This window comes from Corvus kubaryi, unplaced genomic scaffold, assembly GCF_017639235.1.
Source record: "Corvus kubaryi isolate FWS band 111438036 unplaced genomic scaffold, C.kubaryi_AGA036_p1.0 37387, whole genome shotgun sequence".
NCBI classification, from domain to species: Eukaryota; Metazoa; Chordata; class Aves; order Passeriformes; family Corvidae; genus Corvus; species Corvus kubaryi.
Genome location: NW_024581129.1, coordinates 10,009,418 through 10,033,832, shown reverse-complemented (window position 1 = coordinate 10,033,832; position 24,415 = coordinate 10,009,418). Strand labels below are relative to the sequence as shown.

The 24,415-nt window shown below is 38.7% G+C and overlaps 1 protein-coding gene across 3 annotated transcripts in view; it reads right to left on the bottom strand.

The window, feature by feature from the left end:
* Nucleotides 1-24,415, bottom strand: part of GRIN2A (glutamate ionotropic receptor NMDA type subunit 2A) — a 168,294-nt gene that overhangs the window by 32,725 nt on the left and 111,154 nt on the right. For all 3 annotated transcript variants that reach the window (XM_042037005.1, XM_042037006.1, XM_042037004.1), the window contains 6 exons: nt 22,348-22,553; nt 20,804-20,972; nt 20,526-20,679; nt 15,923-16,048; nt 13,107-13,336; nt 7,215-7,375 (listed from right to left, as the gene is read on the bottom strand). In XM_042037005.1, coding sequence (XP_041892939.1) covers nt 7,215-7,375; nt 13,107-13,336; nt 15,923-16,048; nt 20,526-20,679; nt 20,804-20,972; nt 22,348-22,553 — 1,046 coding nt within the window. The remainder of the gene's footprint in view (nt 1-7,214; nt 7,376-13,106; nt 13,337-15,922; nt 16,049-20,525; nt 20,680-20,803; nt 20,973-22,347; nt 22,554-24,415) is intronic.

The following is a 24,415-nucleotide window of genomic DNA, read 5'->3' as shown; positions in this document are numbered from 1 at the left end:
TATTTCCACTCCAGCTACGAGGCAGAAGTGTGCAGGCATAGAAGGTGATACTCCATGTATGACTTACTGCAAAAGCTGCTTGAACTCATCAGTGCCTCGGACATGGGCCAGCTCAGCCTCAGGTTTCATTTGTCTGAGAAAAGTAAAGTTCAGTTCAGCTTTTTTCTAAGGAGTTCCCATGGTCCTGTCTCACAGCTTTATTTATTTTTTATTTTGGTTTTTAGACCAGCTGCAGAAATGGATTCTTCTAAGCGTCAGTGTTCAAAAACGTCCCGAAGTTATATCCAGAAAAATGGTCAAACAGGTGCCTTTGTATGGAAATAGTGCAACCCAGGAGGTAGATAGATCAGTCCTCTAGGCTATTTCATACTCCTGACCATTAGTTATAAGTAACATTGGCAGTGAATTAACTGAAATCTTAATTTCTCACCTTACATCACACATTCATGTTTTGCATTCATCACCCCCTTAAAGGAAGGATCACCTGGCACAATTATTTGCCCTTTCAGGGCCTGATAAAAATCCTTTCAATTACTGTCATATATATCTGATGAAAATATAGATAGTTATTTTTTTAAACATTTCTCCTTATTGAAACAACATTTAGAGATATAAATTGGATTCATCAGTGCTTGCCTTGAGAGAAAAAAAAGGCTAATTCCTATCTTAGATTATAAACTTTGTAATAACAACACGTGCAGACACAAGAAAATATTTTCCAATGACAAGTGAGTACACAAGTTCAGGTTCATTACTTTAAACTGGTGTATAAGTTTTGAGTAGCCCCAAAGAAGAGTTCTGCACTTTGAAAACATTTTGAAAGAGGTGAACATCACTCCTTCTTCATTAAGATCAGGACATACTTCAACTACAGGCTGCTGTTTCAGTGACACCTTAAAAACATGATTAGAGCAAAGATCACCCATCTAAAAATTGGCTATTTCAGTTGCTGCATTTGGTATTTTAAATTCTGTTTTTGAAGCTTTGGAGAAGCAAAAACTCAAGCAGAGCCAGAATAGGGAACTTTGACAAGCAGTCCATGTGAAAGCAGGAAAACATCATGTTTCAGACTTATAGCTGGATATAAAATGATTTGATGCATTATTTTAAAATTCAGTTGCATAAAGCTAAAGCTGTCTCCAGTACAGTTTCTCTCGTCATGTATCATAACAGGTATCCTGGAGGGTTGCAAGCAATAAATTATTATGACTACAGATATCTCATGCTGCCTACAGGCCTTCTCCTTTCTCCCTCAAACACTCCTCAGAATCAACCATCCCTGGTAAATTCTTAAACATTTAGTTAAAGAATTGCTCTATGTACTGTACCATTAAAAGTCTAAGAAAAGTGTGTATTCCCTATTACAAATACTGCAAGGTCTTGCCAACCAGAAACAGTAAAAAATATATTGAGCCACTAGTTTAAAAGTTTAACATTTTATTGTGTGCTGGATATTTCTGTGAGTTCTGGTTGTAAGCTGCTATTGTATCCCCATGAGAACAATGAAAAATTTGTGCTTTTAATGAAAAATAAAAATATATCATTTTTCTTTCAAACAGACATCTTCTCTCACAGTTTGCCCTTCTCTTCTGAGGTGAAAAGGCATGAACCACAGAATGAACAAAAACTAGGAAGTTTTTCCTTTGGTGAAAATTTTGATGACAATTTTTCTGTAAAAATAAAATTAAAATATTGAAATTGGTTTTGCATTGAAGCGGAGAGATGTCAGCTGGCTGCCTAAAAGACACATTGGGCTTGATTTTAACTTTAGGCATATCACTACTTTAACTGGCAGACCTAATTAACAGTAGGACCTGCTGGGCACAATCCCAACCATGCTCCAGCTGACAGAAACAGGGATGTTTGCCTCCTGGTTATGCCTGTGCCACCCTGCAGAAGCTGCCAATTCAGCCTCTGACCTGGTTGTATTTGTTCAACAAATAACAGAGTGTGTGAAGCTGTGAAATGGATAATTTATAATCACTGTGAGAACAACAAAAATCCAATTCAGGCCAATAAACACACAGACAGGGTTAAAAGGCCATTGGGGCCTTCTGGGGTCTTCTCCTGCACTCTCCCTGCTTAGTGCCGTAAGATTCTATAAAACATGTTAATAATCATGTTGTTTTCACAGGGGAGAGTGGGCTTGCAGGGAGGAAAAAATCCTCGTGCCATCTGCACTCTCAGTTCGATGCTTCCAGGTGTTTCTGCTGGCATTATACTTGTCATTAAAGGATGCTGAGGAAAGAACCATCATGTGTCCCCACCAAAGTGACAGCTCAGGACAGCCTGCAGGCTGAGAGCAGCTCCTCAGGGGCAGCTCATAAACCGTGGGGATACAACCCCTCACATCTGATAACCCAGCACACCTGAGGCCGTGCCTGCTGAGGCTCTGGCAGTGCAGACCTGCTGCCACCACAGCAGCCTTTCCAAGCAGCTCCATAATTCCATCAGCGTGTCCAAGAGGACTCGGGAATAAGGTACTCAACTCGATGTCTATCAACATAAGCACTGCTGTCTTTAACAGGAAGGCAGATGAAGTCCCAAGTAAACTTTAGCATCAAATCCCTGAGCACACAGTCACAGCTGTGGCTGGCAATAAAAGCTGTAAAGCACTCCTGACAGCCAGGGGATCTGCAGCTGTACATGGGGCTGCTTGCCTGGAGAACACCAGGGATTCGTACCCGCAGCTCCCTTGAAAGGAAGTGACGGGCAACAGGCAAGCAAACATTTCCCATTTTATCCCTACAGTAAAAAGAGCCTCTCCCAATTAAATTTTCTCATTTCAACCATTAGCAGTTAAATCCCAGACTATATTCCACTGTAGATGTGCTGGGGCAAAGGTGAGAATATGAAATGCATTTCCAGTTTATTGCCACTGCAATTTCTCCTCTTGACAGTTTTAAAGCCGCAAATAGAAACACTGCAACTCAAGAGCTGTGAGCTCATACGACCCACACCAGAGAACTGCAACTGGAAGCTTGCTTTGCCTGCAAAAAGATGGTATTCTTTAACTATAATCTCTTCAGGAAAAATACAGCCAGGCAAACAGAAGGAAGCAAACCCAAAGAGCTCCTGCAAACATAACACAATAATTAACAACTTCCTATTTGGGAACTTATTTTCTCTTCAAGGAGCAAAATCAATAGGATCTGTCTCCCTGGTACAGAGAGTTCTAGAAATGTAGATCAATTAAATGTAGCATGGACAGAAATGCTTGCGATGCATTTTGAAGGCTGCATTTGATCAATAAACATCTAAAGAGCTCAGAGGAGCCTCCACGGCTCTGGCAGAGCTGGATGTTCCCACCAAGAACAGATTAGCTAATGCCTTACAGACTCTGCTCTCCTGAGTAATGCTCAGGGCAACAACTGCCATCTCTGTTCTCATTAGGGAACAAAAACCTACAGAAGCCCTGAGCTGCTTGGTCCTGCCTAAGGACCAGTCCCAAGCTCTGCACGTAGCACAGCACACATGGACCACCTGATCCCTTAAATGCATGAAATTTAGTGAAAAACACAAGTACACTTTTTGACAAGCTTGTAAGATCATGATTGCTTTCAGCAGTGAACTGCATTGAAGGAGGGACAATATTTTGCCATTTTGAAAACTATTGAGTAGTACTTCAATAACAAGGTCTTGCTTTTTAACAGTCCTGGTTGCAAACTGAGACCTTTAATTAATAAAGTTCTGCTGCTGTTCAAATGGTGTTTCAGCAGCTTCCTGAGAAATATATCTGTGAATCTCAGAAATAAGACCCTAGTGACAAGAGATGGATAATACTGAGTCTTTACAGACTTTTTTTTTTAGATCTTTTCAGAAACAAAGGTTGATTTCTTATCAAAGAGGAAAAACCAATAAAGCTGATAACTTTGCCTTCAGCCCTGATGTTAACAAGCTTTCATGACTAAGCTGTACTGAACCCCCTATGGGGATTCACCTGAGGGAGTAGGTATAATGTCAATGTCAGACTAACACAAAAATCTCATATCCACTTTGATTTGCAGCATCTCCCAGCTGATGATCTCAAACATTTTTGATGCTAATTGAACAAGATAGGTCCAAGCCTATTGCCCATGCAGTGAAGTTTCTTCTTCTAATTAACAAAAAACAAAGGCAGATGCTTTCCTTGTATGATAAATTTTTGAAACATTACCAGCTTCACCTCTCAAAGATGAAACCAGAAAGGGGCTGGGTATGTTTTCAAGGCTTCCCAGACACAGATGTGAGCACACTCACCTCTGCATGTACAGCAATACTGCAACACAAGGTTTATCTAACCCTTACAGTTGACCAGAAAATAAAGGCAGGAATACCCCATTTATTTTATACATATTTCTATCCATACTTCTCCCACCCCAGGCTTTTTCTGGCCACATTAGCAAGTGGACTAAGGCAGCTCATTTTCTACTTCTTGAAAGAAAGAAAGAAAGAAAAAAAAAAAAAAACACAAAAAAACCCCACAACAGTTTGGTTTTAAATTTGTTTTCAGAAATCTGTGCATCTGGAATTTTATGTTTGTCTTCCTCCCTGCTTTCTCATTCCAGTTAAACTCAATAACATTTCCATTAAACACAATGGTCTCAAAGATCAAGATATTCCCAATACATCTCAAGATGCTAATGCTAATTAAAGTTGATCAAAAGACTTTGTTTGAGATACAGCAAAATCAGACTGAACTGTGACAAGATGCTACTTTATCATTTCATTCTATTTAGATCACAAGGGCCACATGTGTGGCATTATTCAGTCATTAAGCATTGCTTCATTGCTCGTATTTTTTGCTCCACCTTAAAATTAGAATCAAACACTATACAAAAGTAATTAAAAGGGACTAAACCTCATGTCCTCAATTAAGCAAAAGTAGTTTTCAAATTGAGATTGGAAATACAGGTTATACAAACACTCTCCAGGGATAACACAGTTAATAGTTATTTTAACTCACAGCAGCAGTTATCAACCAAACATTCCTTCCAAGTCCTTCTCAGTCTATAGATGACTAAAATTATCAGATAGTTCATTTTCAAAAAGCTGTGGAAAAGTAGCAAGCCTTACCATGCATAAAGAAAGTTGCTTCTTGTATCCCCAAGGATGAGAATGAAAAAGAAGAAAAGATAAAAGTACAGGAATAGTTTTGGAAAGAGATAAAGATGAAAAGAGACAAATTAGCTGTAATAAGGTGAACAAAACACACACACAAGAGGAAAATGGAAATTATGTATGTTTCTGGAAGCAGAAGCAGTTTGAGGAATAAGAGATGAGTCATCCTCAAAAGAGCCACAGAAACATAGACTCCATGGGACCAGATGCACTAAATATCATGGAATCAAGTGAATCAGGGAGGGAAGGAAAACTTCATCAAGTCTAGTTAAAGATTAAAGGATACATTTTACATGGAAGAGAGAAAGAATTTAGTCAATGAATTCATGAGGGGGAGAGGAAGAAGAAACAGTTCTGTATGCTGAAGAACAGAAAATTTGGCAGAAAAAATGAAAAATTGTTTTTGAAGAATTTGAGTCTGAAAGCAGCTGACACCCTGCTGTTCAATCCTTCTGCAGGTGCCACCAGACAAAATTCCAAGGAGCACAGCTGTAGGTAGCAGTTACTTGTATTGACCCAGAAGCTTATTTGTACCATCTGCTACAGAAATATCAGTCAAGGGGAGCAAGGTAGACACCTGGGGGTGTCCACACAGAGAGATCACTTAGAACAGGAAAGAAACTTCAGCAGGGGAAAAGAAATCTGTAAAAAATGGATCGTTTATGCTGTCAAGAGGAGTAAAGCTTTTGAGGAGGATCATCAGCTTGCCCAGGAGCAGCCAGCCTGAGTTTTAGTGAACATCCTGAACAACCCTGCAGTCAGGTTGCCCCCCCCATTTTCACACTTAAGTATCTGACAAGTGGCCTGATTTTCAAGCTAACAGCAGTTTTTCAGGGCTTTCAGTAGCACAAATAGTTGGTGAAAAGTACAAGCAGTATACATCCCCTAAATAAACTGTCCATCCAATAGAACAGGCCCTACAATGCCTGAAATTAGGACAAGTCCTTCTTCAAAAATTCCCAGCAGGAACGGTAGGCTTCAGCTGCCTATCTCTAATGCAAAATGCAGCTGTCACCCACAAAATGTAACTTGCACAGGCTTGGTCAGAGCGGGAGCTCCAGTTTGGAAGCCTCTGGGTAAGGCTGATCTCACACAATCTGTCCTGGGATGGGGCAAACCAGGCCTGGGAAGTTCCAGCTGAGAATCCCTGGAGAAATGAGGGCAGAGAGAGTCCAGACAGCAGACACGAGAGAGAAGAGAAGGAAACAGCTGGAAGGATAACTTTTTAAAGAAGGGAATCTTCACTCTAAGGAAAGACTTTGGGATTTCAAAGTGTTTTGCTTAAGTAATACATTACATTCCCATACAGGTTTGGGAGAAGGATAAGCAGTTCCCCAAAAAGGACCAAAAGCAACAGGGTATTTTAGTATAGGAAGAAACGTGTCCTGTGTTCACCCTAAATAATAGCAGGAGAGATGTTCCTTGAAACAGCCCCTGGAGTACATATACTTAAATCCACTAAGGTAATTTCTCCCTTCAAAACAAAACATAAAAAGCCTATATTGATAAATTATTATTATTGTATTATTAACAAATATAATCATGTTACTATCAAGCCTAAGTGTTTAGAAAATATTACTAGAGTTAGCACATTCCTGTCACCCAGATGAATAATGGTATGAGCAATGAGTCGCTTTCATACCTTTGGAGGATTAAGAATGAAAATTTCTCTTTGCCCAAGCAGGCAGAATGGGCTACTTCAGAGAGAAAAGGATGGATGGCACTCAAGTCTAAGTCTGAGATCTTAAGAAAGAAGGACAATACTATTTGCCAGAATATTTACCAAGATTGTCAGAAGCAGGATTAGGCAGCACTGGAAATGTAACAAGAGACTGTACTGTCTTCAAATTTAAGAAACATTAATTCTGCCCTTTGAAACTATTTCTCATAGGACATTGAAGCTACATTGTAATTTTAAAATAACCATAGAAACCACAGTCAATCATTTTCTTTTTTGATAACTGTAGAGTGCCGTTGGAAAAAAAAAAAAAAGAGCAATGTACCACACGTCAGCCTGACATCAGTCGACTCAGTATCACAGTAAGTACAGATCAATAGTTCTCTGTTTCTGAAAGCTTTACAGCATTCTTTAAAAACCATGGGAAAAAGCTCACCCAGTTTTCAAGCTGACCAAGGCATCTTCGACTCCTTTCTGGTTAAACTTGGTCATGTAAAGGTGCATATCAGGGTAGTTGTTTCGGATATTCCTCTCAGTGCTTCCATTTGGGACAGTTCCAAACCGAAAAGGAGGTGAATAATCATGTGGCCTTTGAAACTAGAGAGAAAGTGGAAAAGCAAAGTGTTTCAGGCATTCAAAATGTGACGAAGGGCAATTTCAGATTGAAAAAGACAGAAGCTGTGTAAATTGCCTCAAATTCCTTCTAGGCAAATGCTGTGGGTTAATTCAGGTCTATTATACCAAAAACTGTCTTCACACTGACTGAATGTAATCTACATCCAAGTTAAACCAACTCCATTTTGCCACTCATATGTGACTCTCTCCCATGCTTTGCACTATGGCAAGACAGCAGAAACTGGAGCAGATCCTCACCTGCCAGCATCTCTCTAGGGAACCCAAACACACTGGTAAATTGAAACCAAAGGAAAAGAGTATTTTGTTGATAGTCACTTCCCACTTCCACCTCAGTTGGGACATTGTGATTCCCCATCAGGAAGATGGGAAAAGGATCATCCACAGTACTCCACAGGGAGCCCAATTCCCTAGTCCTGGAGGGTACCAGGGATGGCAGGAAGCACTTCCAGGGAGAGACACAGTGAGGGAGTTTCCTTCCTCCACCACGACTGGAGGGGAATAAAAGCTCTTGCAGCTTCCACAAGGGCTCAGCAAGTACATAGCTCAGCATGAGAAGGGCTTCTGGAGTTCCCACACCTATAATCCTAGTCCCTGTTCATCCCTACCATTTAAAACTACAAACCATTTCCTTGAGGGCATATAGGTTTATTCTACAATTTTACCCTCACTATTGCATCAGCACAGATGAACCAGCCAGGGGATATCTGCAAAGGAATGGCAATAGCTCCGGGCACATTCGGGTTTCAGACTTAGCAATCCTTCAAATAATGTCACATAAACTTTTTGCTAACAGACCTGAAGATTTTCTATGTGCCTTTTCAATACCTTCCTTTAAAACCCAAGGGACACTTTAGGATTAAAATGTCTCTTTAAGAAACAAATGCAAAAGGGCACTCACATTAGAGGAACTATTGGCTAATGAGGAAATTGAATTGAGCATTGATAAAAGCAGTCACCCATAAATTCCACAGTAAAATGCACTCTGTTTTTACTGCTGAAGTTAGAAGAGCAATCTATATATCCTGCACTGCAAGAGATGACTAATATTTATACAGCTGCTGATTCCTTTGGGGTTCCATAGGAAATTTCTTTTTAACATTTGGTCTCAGAGCATCAAGAATTCCCAAGACCCAGTGCCAGTTTGCAAACAGAATACAAATGGGTTTATACAAAAACTGGGAGTATTTTCAATTCCATCAAACCTTGACTGTGAAATTACTGCTGCAACACCATTTTCTTGTTACAGAACTACAATTAAATGCTCCATTTTAATTAAGCATATTTTGACAAAGCATAAAGGAATGAACTCTATTTTTCTCTATTTGTTTAGCTAACAGATGTCTTACTTTCCTCATTTTCCCTTTTCACAGCTTTACTGTTTAAATTATAACTTTGCTACTACTTTTACACATAGTAATTGACCCATGCACCAAAATTACACTGTACACTACTCATGGTTCTCAGTCTAATTTGCTATCTCCCTTTCTGAGTTTATTATGCAGCACTGAAACAAACCCTGCTTTTAAATATATGTCCAGAGATTCTACTGATATAAATGTAGCTTGCTATCAACTTTATTTAAATCTACAGATAATGTATCTCTGATGTATTGAGATGGCTTCTAGTATCTCCTAAATTTGCCAGTCAATAGAACCGGAAAAAATAATTAAAGAAACACTGTAGATTTCAGGACCTGTAAGACTTGATGCTCCTTATATCACTGGAATTAATTTTTTGGAAATTCAGCTGTGGTAAGCATTCTGCAAGCTCAGTTCCTAGTATGGCAGGTGAACTGAGGGAATGGCAGGGGAACTGGGAGAACAGGGACAGTATGATGGAGTATTCTGGTAATTTCAAAATGGAGTTTGGTTTTAAATAGTCTCACTTTTCAAGAACGTTCATATGAATCTAGGATGCTGGGAGGCATTTCCTCTCATAGGAATAGTAGAAATTAACACATCTGTTCAAATTTAACATTCATGGAAGACAAAAATATTTTCGCAGAAGAGAGGGATGAATAAAAAGCCCAAGTTCATTCAAAAGTCAGAGAGTTAAAAAGCAGATGAATAGTTCCATACCCCATCTACAGACTGGAATTTTTGGCACCAACCAACAAATTTTAATACCCACAAGGAGATTATCTTTTGAAACCATCATCTGCTACTACTGCCTGCTCACAGACTACTTGTAAAGAAGAAAGAAAGGTTTAAATCTTTTTGCTAACACTGCACTCATATCTGAGGTGAATAAAGTTTTCATCAATTATATTAAACTTATATTCTGTGAACTGCCATGTCCTGGAGAAGTACACAGGACAGTCACTGTCTGTGACTGCAGCAAAGATCTACATGGCAGACAAGAGACAAGGAAAAAAAAAAAGATCAAGGCCCTACATGCATTCATTTTCCCTGAAGTCCCATGATGAGAAACAAAATATGTCATGTCTGCTAGGAAACCATTTTCTTCCTAGACATTTCATGAAATGCTAATCTTTTAAATCATGGACAAAATTCTTGAATTGAATGTACAAGCCCCTTGTTTGAGCCATAGTTGTGGACAGATCTACTGTTATTCTGAAGAGTAACCAATTCGTTCTTGTCTCCCCCTGCTCTACCACCTGACAGAGCTGTAGCACATGGCAACAGAACTCCAGTCTTCTGCTTTTATTTTATTTTTCTATATGCCTCAATAAAACTGGCAATTCCATTAAGTCAGCAAAGTGCTCTTTCAGAAACATTAAATATTGACTTCATTTAAAGATTTACTTGCTTGCCTTAAAAGGCTGGTGTTGAGAGCAGCTGTTTGTTATTGTTCTGGAGTTTCTTAAGGAACCATGGGAAACATTACAAATATAGTAGAAAACAGTAAATAATCTCCTGCTGATAGCAGGAATTACAACTCGTTTGAAGTGACAGAAGAACACCCATATTTGAACACTTTCCTTTCTTCTTTTACCAGATGGGAACCTGACATTCTGACTTCTGATCCTACAAAGATACAGCCATCAGTCCTTCATCATTCCAAGGCTGTTGTTATAATCATCAGTTACTGCAATGCAGCAGTAGCTGTGCCTGCCCACCCTCAGGAAGCACGGGAAGGGTTTGATATTGGACAGTGGTGAGAGGGGCTGGGGTCAGAGGCTCTCCCTCGCTGCCTACCAGCCACGCTGCCTTTAGCTCTCTGCTGCTCTGCTGTCACACAGACACGTCACAGTCACAGCACAACCTGTGCCATCCTAGGGCACAGGAACAGGAAGCCAAGGCTACAAGAATACTGTGAATCTTGCAAAAATAAGGAACCTGTAAGTGGCATCATTAAGGTTTCCTGTTAAGGTTGATGAGAAGCTCTTGGACCATGTGTACGTGAGGTAATTCTTAAGTGTGGCAGAATCCCAGCAGATTAACACTTTGCAAGACAATTCTGTGCACTGCTACCTACCCTCCTTTAGCAAATATTTCCCTCTTTCATTGCATGAAATAGGCACAAATGGTCTCAAAAGTAACAAAGGCCAACAATGTCGGCTTTGCTGGATACTTTGGACTCATTTTCTGTACCTTTTTATGAAGACAAAGCTTTTAAACACCTATTACATATACAAGAATGTCAAAATATAATTTTCCTCTCATTTGCTGAATCATTTGAGTTTATGAACACCCACCCTTCCTAACTCCAGTACATGCTGTGCCATGTATTTCTGGCTGACACTCCGAGGACATGGCATTCAGAAATTCATTAGCAACATTTCAAAGGACAAGGAAACTATAAAGAGGTCTTAAAGCACCAAGGGGTAAATAACACATTATCATCATGTGTCAGCAAACCTGGTGAACCAGCTCATACAGTGCAACACATTTCCTGAATGGGACAATATTGAATGCTGAGGGTCAGGGATGGCTGCTCAGAGAGAGCAGTCAATCACATGTGGAAACCCCAGTATCTCTAACTGGGAATACTTTACTGCATTGGCAGTACAGCACTGACAGAAGAGCTTGACTCTTCAGATGTGGCAGTGGAAAAAGTGGGAGAGAAGAAGAACAAACTGATTTACCAGCCCAGAAGTGGGTTTTGGGTTTTTTAAATTTTTTTAAAATAAATTAGTGAACTTTTAGGTATTAGTTATTCAAAATTGATTACACCCACATTTTTGGCCCTTGCCTGCAACTGCTTTGCTTCCTGCAAGGGTCAGAGTTCTCTACTGAACAGTAAAATCCTGTAAATTCCTGATCTGTTCTCCTATTAACAGCATTGTAGCAACATGGCAAAGAGAGGAGAAAAATAATTGAACATCAGTCAGATTACATTCCCATAAATTGTCCCCAGTTATTTGATTTTTTAAAATCCAAGAAACCTCAGTATTGTGGAGGAGGCAAAACCTATGTATGACAATAAGAATATTCTGAAATAGTCCATCGCTTTTCTGGACTTCTAACTTGTTTAATTTAATCAGAAAAGGCATGGCTCCCCTGACTTATCTCCATGTGCTACAGGCAAAGTTTGAAGAACTGAAAAATAGAAACAAAGGTGGCAGATCAAATAAATGATCAGCAGACCACACAAGAACAGATGGTATTTTCTGATTCAAGTATTTTTCTATTTTTATTTTGCTTTTTGTGGAAATAAAAGCCTACTTAGCAGTCAGAATAGAAAAATGACAAAACTAAGGAAGTTATTAGCCAAAAGCTACAGAATGAGTGCTGACATTTCCCAGCCCCGTGGCAAAGAGCCAGCAAGGAGGGGAAGGTGAGGGTGCACTGTCAGACCTGAGCCCCACTGCTGTCCCAGGTGCAAGGCAAATCCTGCCAAAACCCAGAGGCCCTGGAAAATGCTCTGTTCTTTCTCACAAACGGGAGAAAGATGTTTCTCAAATCTCCTTTCATTTATCCCCAAGAGAGAATGCCATTTATCTGTCTCTTCTAAGAATATTATCTTAAAATACAGGTATATTTAACAATCTTCATGCTCTTTCAAAGGTTGTGTGACACAATTTAATGAAAACAAAATTATTATCATTTTTTGTTTCTTTTTATCTTTCCTCTAGCCATGCTTGCTTTGATATACCAGACAATCAATCAAAGGCTGGTCATAAAAAGCAGTTAAAACAAAAAACCAGACAAGACTGAGATGTTGCCTTTTTGGTTTGGTTTTTTTTTTTTTTTTTTTTAATAATGATTTCCTTTATTTTCTGTCCTTTGAAAAAACCCCTTGTTGTCCCCTGGGCTATACTGCATTTAAATATTTCTTCTGAATGTCAATATTTAGTTTCATTTTCAAACAACTGGGCATAGACTTGACAAAAGCATACCCTTCAAGTATCTTGTGCATATCCATCACAATAATTTTGCAAATGGACTTTTTTTCTATTAATATATTACTAATATCCAACACAATTTTTCAAGCTTTTTATATTGGTAAGGCATTCTTTTTAGCCAAACAGTAATTGATTTCTATCACAAACTAAAGGTAATTTTCAGTTAATGCAGCCACTTTGGAACAGGCAACTCAGAGATTTTGAAAACAGACTCATATTTTATGCTTTGGGTCTTAGGTTTGTTAGTAAAGGTTTGCACTTGCACTCAGAAGGAAATTACCCAGTTTTAGCTCATTATCTTGCTCACAGTTTTTAACATGAAGTACAAATTTCTAGAAGGATTATGGAGAATGGACACTGACCTCTTTTGAGCTGAAGACCTACCTTTTTATCACTCAGTCCAGTCACTTGGTCAACAAATTCCTCTTGAATCATAAAGGCAGCTAAGTTGGCAGTATAACTGGCCAGGAAAATGACAGCAAAGAAAGCCCAGACAGACACCATGATTTTACTCGTCGTCCCCTTGGGGTTTTGCACAGGCACAGAGTTGTTGAAGACCAAGCCCCACAGTAACCACACTGCCTTTCCAATGGTAAAGGATGGTCCATGGGGATCTGCAATTGCAAAGAGCAGTTAGTTTAGCTGCAGTTAAATTAAACCTTGCCAGTATACCCTGCAGGGACAACCCATGAGTCCCAGAGACATGGTTAGAAAGTATTTCAGTACATATTCACTGTACTCCCAACATAATCACAGGATTTAGCATAGGTACCCTCCATTGCAATGACAACAATTTCCACATTTTTAAAACATAATTCAACATTTTTCTAAGTAGCATATAGTTCAAAATTTTTGAAATGAAAATGGAAAGGATAGGTTTGGAGGAGAAGCAGACTGGTATGTCTCCTGCAGGAAGAAATGTGCCACAGTACTGCCCTGTCAGTCTGACATGTGAAATGGAAAACTGGAGGTTTAAGTCTTAATGACTCAATTCTAGTACTTTTCTTACCCAAATTATTTTTATCATCTCCAGTCTTCCAACATCATGCTTTTTGAACATTATGTAAGCATATTTAAGATCAAAGTGTGTGAATGTGTCACCTACTTTTAAGCACCTTTGTACTCAGAGAATGAATCAGAAAGACAGCACAAAGGAGCTACCTGTATAGACATGGAATTTAGAGCAAGCCAGACTCTGGCTGCCTCACATGTTCAGAGTCAGTTCTGTGGCTCCAAATGTGTTGACATTACAGGTAAAATTCTGTACCAGCTAATCCATTCTGTAATTTCTGTTATTTCTATTTTCAGTCATCTTTTAATTCATCCCAAGATGGAAGTGGCCAGCACGCTGCCCCCAGGCTCACACAGGGCCAGAACTGGATTAGCAATGTCATTATCCACTCCAAAGGCGTCATTTGTAAAGCCCTGTGAGAATCAAGGGCAGTTTATTCTCACCCAGCTCTAGGTAAGTGCAATGCAATCACACATTGCTCATCATCCAGACTCCCTGTACCCTCAATGGAGAGAAACAGGCCTCCCCTGACTGTGACTCATTTGGCCTACTTATAATTATCCCTTTTTCAGTTTAAGTGCAATTTAGTCAATAAGCTCTGATGCAGAATCTGTAACTTTACCTCCTCCCCTGCCCTGCCCCTTTATCCAAGGGGATGCACATTACAAATATAGATTTGCCTATTAATTTAACTATAATTTATTTTAATAATAATTCAATGATTCTTAAAATAATAAAACCCTAAGTGGGTATACTTAGTGCATGTTCTCATTTCAGTAGAAATACTCTCTAGTACAGTGTGAATATTTACAATGCAGTCAAGCTCTACATCTTAGATTATGCTCCTATTCAGCAGCAGCACTAGGAAAAAAAGAGTGCAGTAAAATAAACACAATGGAGCTGACTTTTGGTTTATGAAACTGCCTTCCAGACATATTTAGGACTCAGCTGATACCAGGATAATATGTATTTTTCTGAGCAACAGTGTTGCAGAAATTATATGCCAAGGGAGCAATCTAAAGTTCTGTTTATGCCACTGGAGATTGTATTACCATAGAGCTTCATCCTGCAAAAGATGCCTAGGGAAATGAGAAAAGACAAATAATTTTCTTATTTAAAAATTATTCCAGGTTTGAAATTAATGGCAGCTGGATTTGTGATGAGTCTTTAGAGCTAAACTGGGATGGTCTAGTGCCACAACACGTCTTTGTAGCTGTAAGTACATTAAATAAACAATTCAGGGACATGAGGTGGGACAGAAAAGAACAGCCAAGTCCCTGAATCCCCAGTGTCTATATTCACCTTTGATTTCCCCTCTTTTAACACAGTGTTGACTTCAGAGAGAGGTTGCACATTTACTATCTTATTAAAATGATAACATCATCTGAACATTACAATAATCCACTTTTTCAGGGAGAAAGCCAGCCATTACCTAGAAGAAATCATTTGCTTTTAATAGTGCCCAGGACTGTGTTCACCAAGCTGGAAGATCTCTTGTTATAAAACAAGGCAAGAATGATTCAGAAATTTTTAAAAAGGCTGCACTCTCAAATGTCAGTTAAGAAATGGGAGGATGAGGGCATAGTGAGACATGGAATCCTCACCCTTGAGTCAAAGTGCAGCTTTCACTGAGAAAGAGTTAATAAAGAGCTTGCCTGTTTTGAAAATGAAGTTTCTATAACCAAGGATGCTACACAGAAAGGAACGATGCCCTTGTGCCAGGGGCCTCATTTCAAGGCTAAGAGTTCATCTGACTTTTTACAGGAACTATACAAAGCTACCAAACCACTACACTGCTATTTTTCAAATTGTCCACCAGACCACAGGATTTGAGGTAACTTTCTCTGAACTGGACAGGAATTCATAATAGTCAGGAGCAGAACATATTTCACTGCTTTTTTAAGCTGACACTTTACAGCTGATGCCATGTACTAACCAAACACTGCCTGAATAAAACTCTCTGATACCACTTACCCTTCCCTATGTCTTTATTCCATTGAATTGGAATTATAAACATGAACATATATGCCTTTGAGAAATCATACTTTAAATGAAGAACATAAACAGTTTCATAAGAAATTTCACTGTTTTATTCTTACGTGATGTTTATTTGAAAAGATGGAGGGGCAGGGACGGGAAACACATGATTTTTCTACAGCCATGGGGTTGTGTAAAATGAAAATCTTACCTCTCCCTTGTGCTAAGTTCCTGTTGTATCCCACAGGACTAAAGTACTCAAATATAAAGACAGCCATGGCGGACACGATGAGAAGCATCACAAACATCATCACCCAGACTGAAGCACTAAAAGGCTCTGCAGCAAAACAGACAGGAGAAACAGAAATACAGTTCATTAAACCAGTCACAGCACAAGAATTCTAATGTCCTCGCCTAGGCAAGCCCAGCAGCTTCCTCCACATTACCTTTTTCCAACAAAAATGCAAGCAAATAACTAAGGAGCAATATATAATGAACTGCTGTTAGTATATATAGACAAAACCCATAAAGTCAAAAGCTTAAATGTAAGTTGCAATTCAAAACAAAAGGCTGCACACTTTTCTTTGACACTGAGTGGCACATAATTGGTTTGACTCGCTGCTTATTCAGTCCACAATCAGGCTGCTGTGCCTATTCATCCTCTGCTATACAAATTTATCAACAGAATGGTCCAACCACTATGACTGCATTTCTGCAAAGCAAAAGCAATTAAGCATATGTTTAATATATTTGGTAATTCAGTGAAGCAGACGTCTTGTTTTCTATCCAACAAAAAGTGTCAGAGGAGGAAAGATAAATACTTGCATTCAAACTAAATGCTTTTGTTTCAGGATTCTTTTCTCTCTATGTTTACTTTCATCTACCTGCAATGAAGATGATGTATTTATCAATTGTAAACACATCCTTTTGAGTGTCTCATTCTCATCTGGGAGCAAATTACTGAAATCAAAAGGGTTTATGGAAAATTGAATGTCAGTTTGAAAGACAGAAGAACCATAATTAAGTAAAAGAAGTAGGTTGGAGAATAAAACTAAAATCAGTTTCAAATACCAGACTAAGCACCAACATATATCAATATCAAATATCATCTTCCCCAACCGCAGATTCTCTGTCATTTCAGGAGTCCCTGTGGTAGCTGCCATGGTACAAGGATATCTCTAAGATTAGCATGGCAAAGTAACATCTCCTTATCAGGCCAACTTATTTGGGGCACTTTACAGTATAACTTGTGCAAATAAAGCAAGTGTGAGCGAGCTCTGAAGTGTGAGAAAACAAATCTTAGTATACTATTTCTAATTGGGACAGAATCAAGACACACTTGGAACTACAAAAACTTAGTGTGTTCAAATGCCTTGCCTGTTTTTAAAAGCCCAAGAAGTTCCTCTCTTGTAGCTTTTTCATCCGTTGAATTTAAGATTAAAGTCACTGAAATTTCTTCCCTCGTTGCAGGAAAGGACTGAGTGAGAGCTGAGGTGTGCTAAGCCCAACAGCCCAATCTGAGCCTTCCCCAAACTCAGATGGTTCACCCAGAACAGAATGAAATGTAATAATTTGTGCCCAAGCATAGAAAACTCATGACATCTTTTGTCTTTCCTATGATTTCTTCAGAAATTTGGAACTAAGACAAGACCAAATAAAAAATATCCCCACTGGTGATTTTGGATGGTAACCAAAAAGGCAAAGCAGGGACATTTTAAACCAAACTGCTTTCCTCCTGCAAAGGGGCAGTATTTTTTCAATTAATTATTTTATTTTTAAGACAGGGTAGGAAGTTCTTTCAAGTACTATAATTATTTTTTTGGGAGAGAATGAAAAGTTAGGAAAATACCAGAATTTGTAAAAGGTGGAGAAAGATCTATGTAGATGCAGCCAGGGAAAGGACATTTTGTAGCCAAATACAGTCTAAAAAATATTTTCTGAATTCAGTTATTAACTGGATTAAATTGGAATTCATGTAGAACTACCACAAAATTTTGACAGCATTCTCACAGAAGAAAGCAAGGCTGATAAAACCCTTATCAAAAGCAACAGTGTAGAAACACCAATGGTAATTTGTGAAAATCGAAATAAGGCAGAGGGCAAAACAAGCCAATGTACAAAAGTGAGCTATAAACAGGAGTTTAAGCAGAATTCTCTTTAATAATTTAAGGAGTCTGGTAATGAGGTGGAGAATTAATGGAAGCAATAGGAAAACAAAAAGCTATTTGGAATAGCAAGCAGTAAGATTGAACAAGTACAAAATCAACTGAATAACAAAGTCGATCTTCCTGTCATATCAGAGATCCAATTACACGTTCAGCTCTGTGCTTTGATTCTCAAAGGACAGAAAGGCAACTTCCCTCAGGCAAGCAGCAGGTTTTAAAGCAATTTTCAGCAAAGCTATAATATGGCAGAAAAATACTAATATATGACTTGTCAGTGTACATTTCAAATGACTGACAACAGAGAATATCAAGCAAGGAAAAAGATGTCTTTGAGTCTTACCTCCCACCACCAAAACCAATACTTAAGGAATACATTAAATAAAGAGAGCCATAGATTTTCTGTTCCATCAATGCCTCCAGAAAAGAAAACTGACCTCACCTATGAACTCTCCCTTTGAAAAATAAAGAAATGGAGATCTGAGGTTTCCCTTTTTTATTTGGTTGTTTAAATGAAGTTGAACCAAAATTCCACAGAATCATTAAAAAATATATTTGTAGATCTAGTATATATGATTTCTAGTACAATGTGAAAATGTTTTAATGTGGATAAAATTCACATTTGAAGGAGGCACATCAGAATCAGAACACAGCAGATAACGAGGAAGAGGCTGTCACAGCCCATCAGTTACTCAGATCTATTGGACACAACAACTGACTGGAAGAATCTGGTCACGAAAAATCCTGTACTTGTCCACATTCATAGAAACAATTCACAAACACAGATATTTCAGGAACGCTAATCAAGTGCTATTCTTTAAAAATTATATTGTATTTGACAGATTTTTTATAAACCTTCTAAAGGAATTACATAAGACGACTCTATTCTCAGACATTCATTTAATTGAAACAAAATCAGTCTGTGAATAAATTCAGTTATCTGCCTGATAGTATTTTGCAAGGCAAAACATTTTACTACTACGCACACCTCATCAAAATACACAGTCAATTCCAGCAAACTGGCAGCTTCATGTACGCCTGAAAAAAACAGCATACTTCTGAGAGCACAGACTTGATTTATTGGTGCAGTAAATCAGATTTCTTCAAAAGTAAAGCTATTTTAGAGAGCTTTATGAGAAGGGGTTATTTTTGTTTCTTTTGTATTATATGCACCTCCAACTAAACCAATAACATTAAATTCATTTTAGAAATGTAGTAACTCTGTTGCTTGTGAAAAATGCAAAAGCAGCTTCTCTTTTGACGGTAGCTGTAAACAGGTTTTAAGAAATAAGTAAAAAATCAGCTGCACTTGCCCTTTAGAAAACACCCCAATACTTATTTCCAATGGTCATTTCAACATGCTGCAACTGCAATTTAAAAAATGAGCTTTACAACTCAATGACTCAAAGAAATGAAAAGATACTCTCTGAGTATTTTCATTACAAGTACAGTTTCTTGCAATTTCACTTTAAAGTCTTTCATTCATATCAAACACCAACAAAATCTGCTTAGATACCACCACTTTTGGGAAATTATTTGATTACTCACTGTGTTATATTTACTTGCATCATCTCTGTAATGTGCTTTTATGCAACAGATATGAGAAATAAGCTCTGTGTTTTAATGATGATTCTTGCGTAAGAAAATTCAATTATTTGCCTGCTTGTATCTGATACTACACCACTAATCTGCTCTTCAATGTCTATGAGCAACTTCAGGGGGAGTGAAGAACTTCCACTTAGCAATTTAGAACTGGCCTCACTGTTGACCCAATGGACTTAAACATTCTAAACTGTGCCCTGAGATATCTGGAATATACTGATTTTTTATTTTTCCACTTAATCATTTTAGTGTCACTATTCCTGTACAAGCTATCTTTAAAAATAGTGGATTCAAATACATTAGGAAGAACATAACAGCATTCTAGGCACTTTTGAACCACCTCATGGCTCATTCTCTTTTCAGCTTCAGTAAGTTCAGGCCCAATTGTGAAGGAGACTATAAATACTAAAAGAGGAGAGGGAAGTAACAAAAGGAAAAATGCACAACTGAAACAAGAACCATGCAAGGAAAGAAGCCCACAGTCTTTGTTGCTATATCCCACCTCCTCTCTGCTCAGCCTTTCATTTCTTTGCCGTACCTCCACTGTTCAGCTGCATCAATGGAGAAAACACTCAGCTCACCAGAACAGCAGTGTGGTGTTCAGAAGCCAGAGGTAACTGTTATCAAACCAGCCTTAAATTACATCTAAAGATAAGGAAGTTGCTCTTCAACTCTACCAGGGTTTTTTCAATTGTTTTGTGAATATTAAAAGGATTTTAAACAAGTTATGATGGGCTAAGCAAGCATAAATTAGTTTGTAGGGAAGCAGGGTTGAGGATGTAATTTTCCTAACTGAAGATTTTAGGGGATTCTTTTTCACATTGAAATCACTATCATTGATTTTCACTTTCAGCATTTGAAAACAACAGCACTGTCTCCATTTGCTAATGATCCTATTAATCAGCACATCAACACAGCACAAACTTCCTAATGTAAAATTCAAAACTTAGCAGAAATGTGTTCATGTACTACATATCTTAACAAACAATTAAATCTACCAAACTCTACAGAAATGCAATTAAGTTAATTGGATAGGCTGGAGACTCGTACCTAGAAAAGCAGATGGTGAAACTGTGCCGTTGCTCCGTGACACCATGACACTGATCCCAGTCTCAACGAACGGCACCGAAAAGTCAACGACTTCCGAGCGCTCCTCATTGATGGTGAGAGAGCCCACAGCCATCACTGCCCGGTGATACACCACCTGATCCACAGGGAGAACACACCACCAATGTCACTCAGCAGAGATACCTCATTCCTCCAAAAGAGCTCAGCCAGACATCGCTGAGTTCTTACTTAAGAGCTCTTTTATCTAGAAGAGAACTTACTTCACCAATCATTCCATTCCACACGTTATTGACTTTTTTGCCGTGCTTCCCATTTGTCACCAAGTACAGGTCATATGTGAACTTGACAGTTTTAGACAACTTCTTCAAGATATCAATGCAGAATCCCTTGCAGCACTTCTTAACATTAGTTCCCTCATTAGTTTTGTTGCTGTCAACAGAAAAGACACATAAATGTTCCTGCTGGGAGAAAGAGAGGCAGCACAACAGCAAGATCCAGCACACTGTGAATCAACCTTTTGCCATACTTGTGAGTGACCATGTTTTTCTGAATCAAGGGAAAAATAACGCACAGAATGCTTTTATAGTTACATGGTGTGTGCAGCTCCTCCTAATCACAACAGAATTGCTTGGTGAGACACAGAGAAAACATTACCCCACATGACATCCTGCTACTCCAGGATCCAGCCCAACGCACTGCACTGCTCCATGCAGCCTGCTCTTACTAATATCTCTCTTAGGATTAGATTAAACTTTTATTACTTTTACTCTCAAGACATCAGACTACATGCCATTTAGTAATTAAAGAACACGTAAGCTATAAAAAGGCACAGCAGTCCACCGTGCTGGAAATGGATGCATCTTCTTAAACTGTACCTTTCCCTGCACTTGGAGGTGGATTTCAGGCCGCCTTTAAGTGCAAGGATGCAAGTTTTCTCTTATCTTTTTTTCTGAAATGTTCATTTTGTGACCTCTAGAACCTTTCAGTATAAGCATCTTCAGAAGGCAAGGCAATATCTTAGAGCCTTTGGAAGAATTAAAAATTAAAATAAAACTAGTTTAGAACTTCACTAAATACAGTTATGTAAAAAAATAGATTTCTCTGGACTTCAGGAAGCATGTACACAACCATTTAGCAGTCTCTGGATATCTTCAGAAACGTGCATCATATTCCCTAACACCTGCTCAGTAAAAATCCTGTTATATTCAGCTCATAAATACACAGATCAAAGCACAGAGAAGGTGAAACACCACTGACAGTGGTGTGAAACTGACAGTGCAGTGAAAACTTTTCCACTGATTTCTAATAACTGCTCCAAAGTTATGGAGCCCTGAAAGAAGGGGACTTTTCTCTTGATGGTAAGTCACAGTGGTCTTTTATGCTGGAGTGGTTTTTCTATAGCAAATTTCAGCATAAACTTACATTTTCATTAGGAGGCATTTTCAAATTGTTACAGACTAATGAAGGCAGGCGTATCTCAACATAACTGGAAACAATTCAAAGAGGACTCATTAAAATAGTTCCATTTCGGAACGCAATCTTCTTCCATGTGACTGAAAAGGGCTAATTCTCCTTGACTTTGAATTTCTGTAAATTCACTATCTTGTTAATAATTCAATGTGACTTACACGTGTATAACCAGAACCTTTCAACTTTTTAAAAAGGAGGATATGCAAAGAGCATACCAGGTGGGAAAAGGGAGGAAGGGAAGGAAGGGAAGGAAGGGAAGGAAGGAAATTAATGAGAAAATAGAGGACTATATTTTGCAGTCAGGATAAAAAGGGAATGCTGTGTATTTACTCACTTAAGTTTGACAAATTTCCGGCATGGCACGGTGTTTTTTTGGCAGCTTTCCATCAGAGGATCCACATCCTCAACAATGACAAAGGGAGCCTCCTCCAGGGTGACAATGCTCAGGTGGTTGTCGTCGGGGTCACTGTCTGCGAAGGAGCTGTACCTTGGCCACACTGAGTACTTCAGGCTCAGGGAGTTGTTCTCCCACTTCCCCACCTGAAAGGCCAAGATCCACAGGCTGCTGAGAGCTGCTTGCTGGAGTTTGACAAAGGGGATCTGATATTAAACGTGCTGGGACACAGGTACAGGGAATTACATGGCCAGGAGAGTTGTTTTGGGGTTTTGTTGTTAAAATTACTTTAAAATTCATTAGTAATATCATGAAATGAGAAAATGCACAGAGGTAAAGACAAGGTAACATTATTTTAATAGGTAACTGTTTTATACAGACTGGATGTCATCAGTTAACACAGTCTATCACCTGGCACTGAAATTTGACATTCAGCATTTCTATTTGAGCCAAAACAGCAACCAGATACTCTATTTGTAACCAGGACCCATTAGAAGAAATAAAAAATTACTTGAAAAAGAAAAAACAAAAAAACTCAACCAACCAACACCCATCAACCCCAAACAAAAACCCTAATTCACACTCACATCTGACCAATAACCAAAATACCGTAATGTCATTTCTGTATCTTCCCAAAGAGAAGACTCTTCTGTCCTTATATATTGAAAAGCCATTGTGAAAGCCTTTACCCAGGGTTCCATCAGAGCCAGACCAAACCACATTTTTAGTAAGAATTTTTATTAGAAATAGTTCTCATTAGAAATAACTATTTTATCCTGCTTTAGTAATGCCAACTGTTCGGTAGGTTTAAGAAAGCAAACCCCAGTGCACATGAAAATTGCCAGCTTATTTACTATTATAAAATATCCCTTCTAAATTAACCCACATTTCCTTCCATTTCCAGATCACCAGAAGGAGGTTTATGACTTAAACATTTTTGAGTCTAGTGTTTTCCTCCTCAGATTGTTTAACTACTTTCTATCCACAGATCTAATTACGTTTTATCTGATGACAGATAATATAAATGAGCTAGTAATCCACATAATTTATAACCTAATGCATTTTAATAATTCTTGAGTTGCTTAAGCTAAACAAATGACAACATAATCATAAGACTATTAAAATATTTCTTTTGCAAGGAAAATGGTGGGAATTAACAGTACAATAAGAGACTCAGGTCCTTAAAAAAATTTAAAAATTGTCACCTATGTTCTGTCTTCTAACAACTTGAAAGTTAATCACAAAAATTCCCAAAGAACATGATTTATATCCATTTCTATTTAGGGAAGCCTATAAGCACATGACCTTTGCAGTTTCCTTTCCATCCTGTTTATAAGATGTTTCACTGAACTTTAATGTAGGAGGCAGAAATGGCAAATCTCTACTCACTTAAATTAGGAAATTCAAAATATCTCAAGGGGAGTAGAATTCTCACTCAAATCAATGGAAATTGTATGTATGATTACTCTTTATGTACATTTCTAGCACGAAATTCAAGCAAAACACGGTGGACAAAGCCTTTAGGAGAAAAGCTAGTTCAGACACAGGGAAACAATCTATTGTTTCTATAAATAACCCGGTTTAATTGTCAAGGTATGGTGCGTAGTGGCAGTAACAGCAGTGTGTGCTGGTTTACGTGAGCTTACACGGTGTCGTCAGAGCCCCGAATACAACACGGGACTGGCCATCTGCAATGGGAGGATTCCAGCCAGCCCAGGACCTCAGACAAACAGCAACTGTGCCAAGGAATACGATGGATTTCAGAAGTGGAAAATGTGCCCGACCGTCTGCCTGTTCCAAGCATCAGAAGGAAATGTGATGGCATTTGCGCGGTCAGGACTGGAGCAGTGACAGCCCTGCCTTCCCAAACCGCTCGGTGCAGGATGCTGAGAGGAGGCAGATCCTGCTCCCGAGGCACATCCCCCTCTGCCAGCCACCCCCTGATCCCGAGGCACATCCCACTGCCAGCCATCCTCTGATCCCGAGGCACATCCCTCTGCCAGCCACC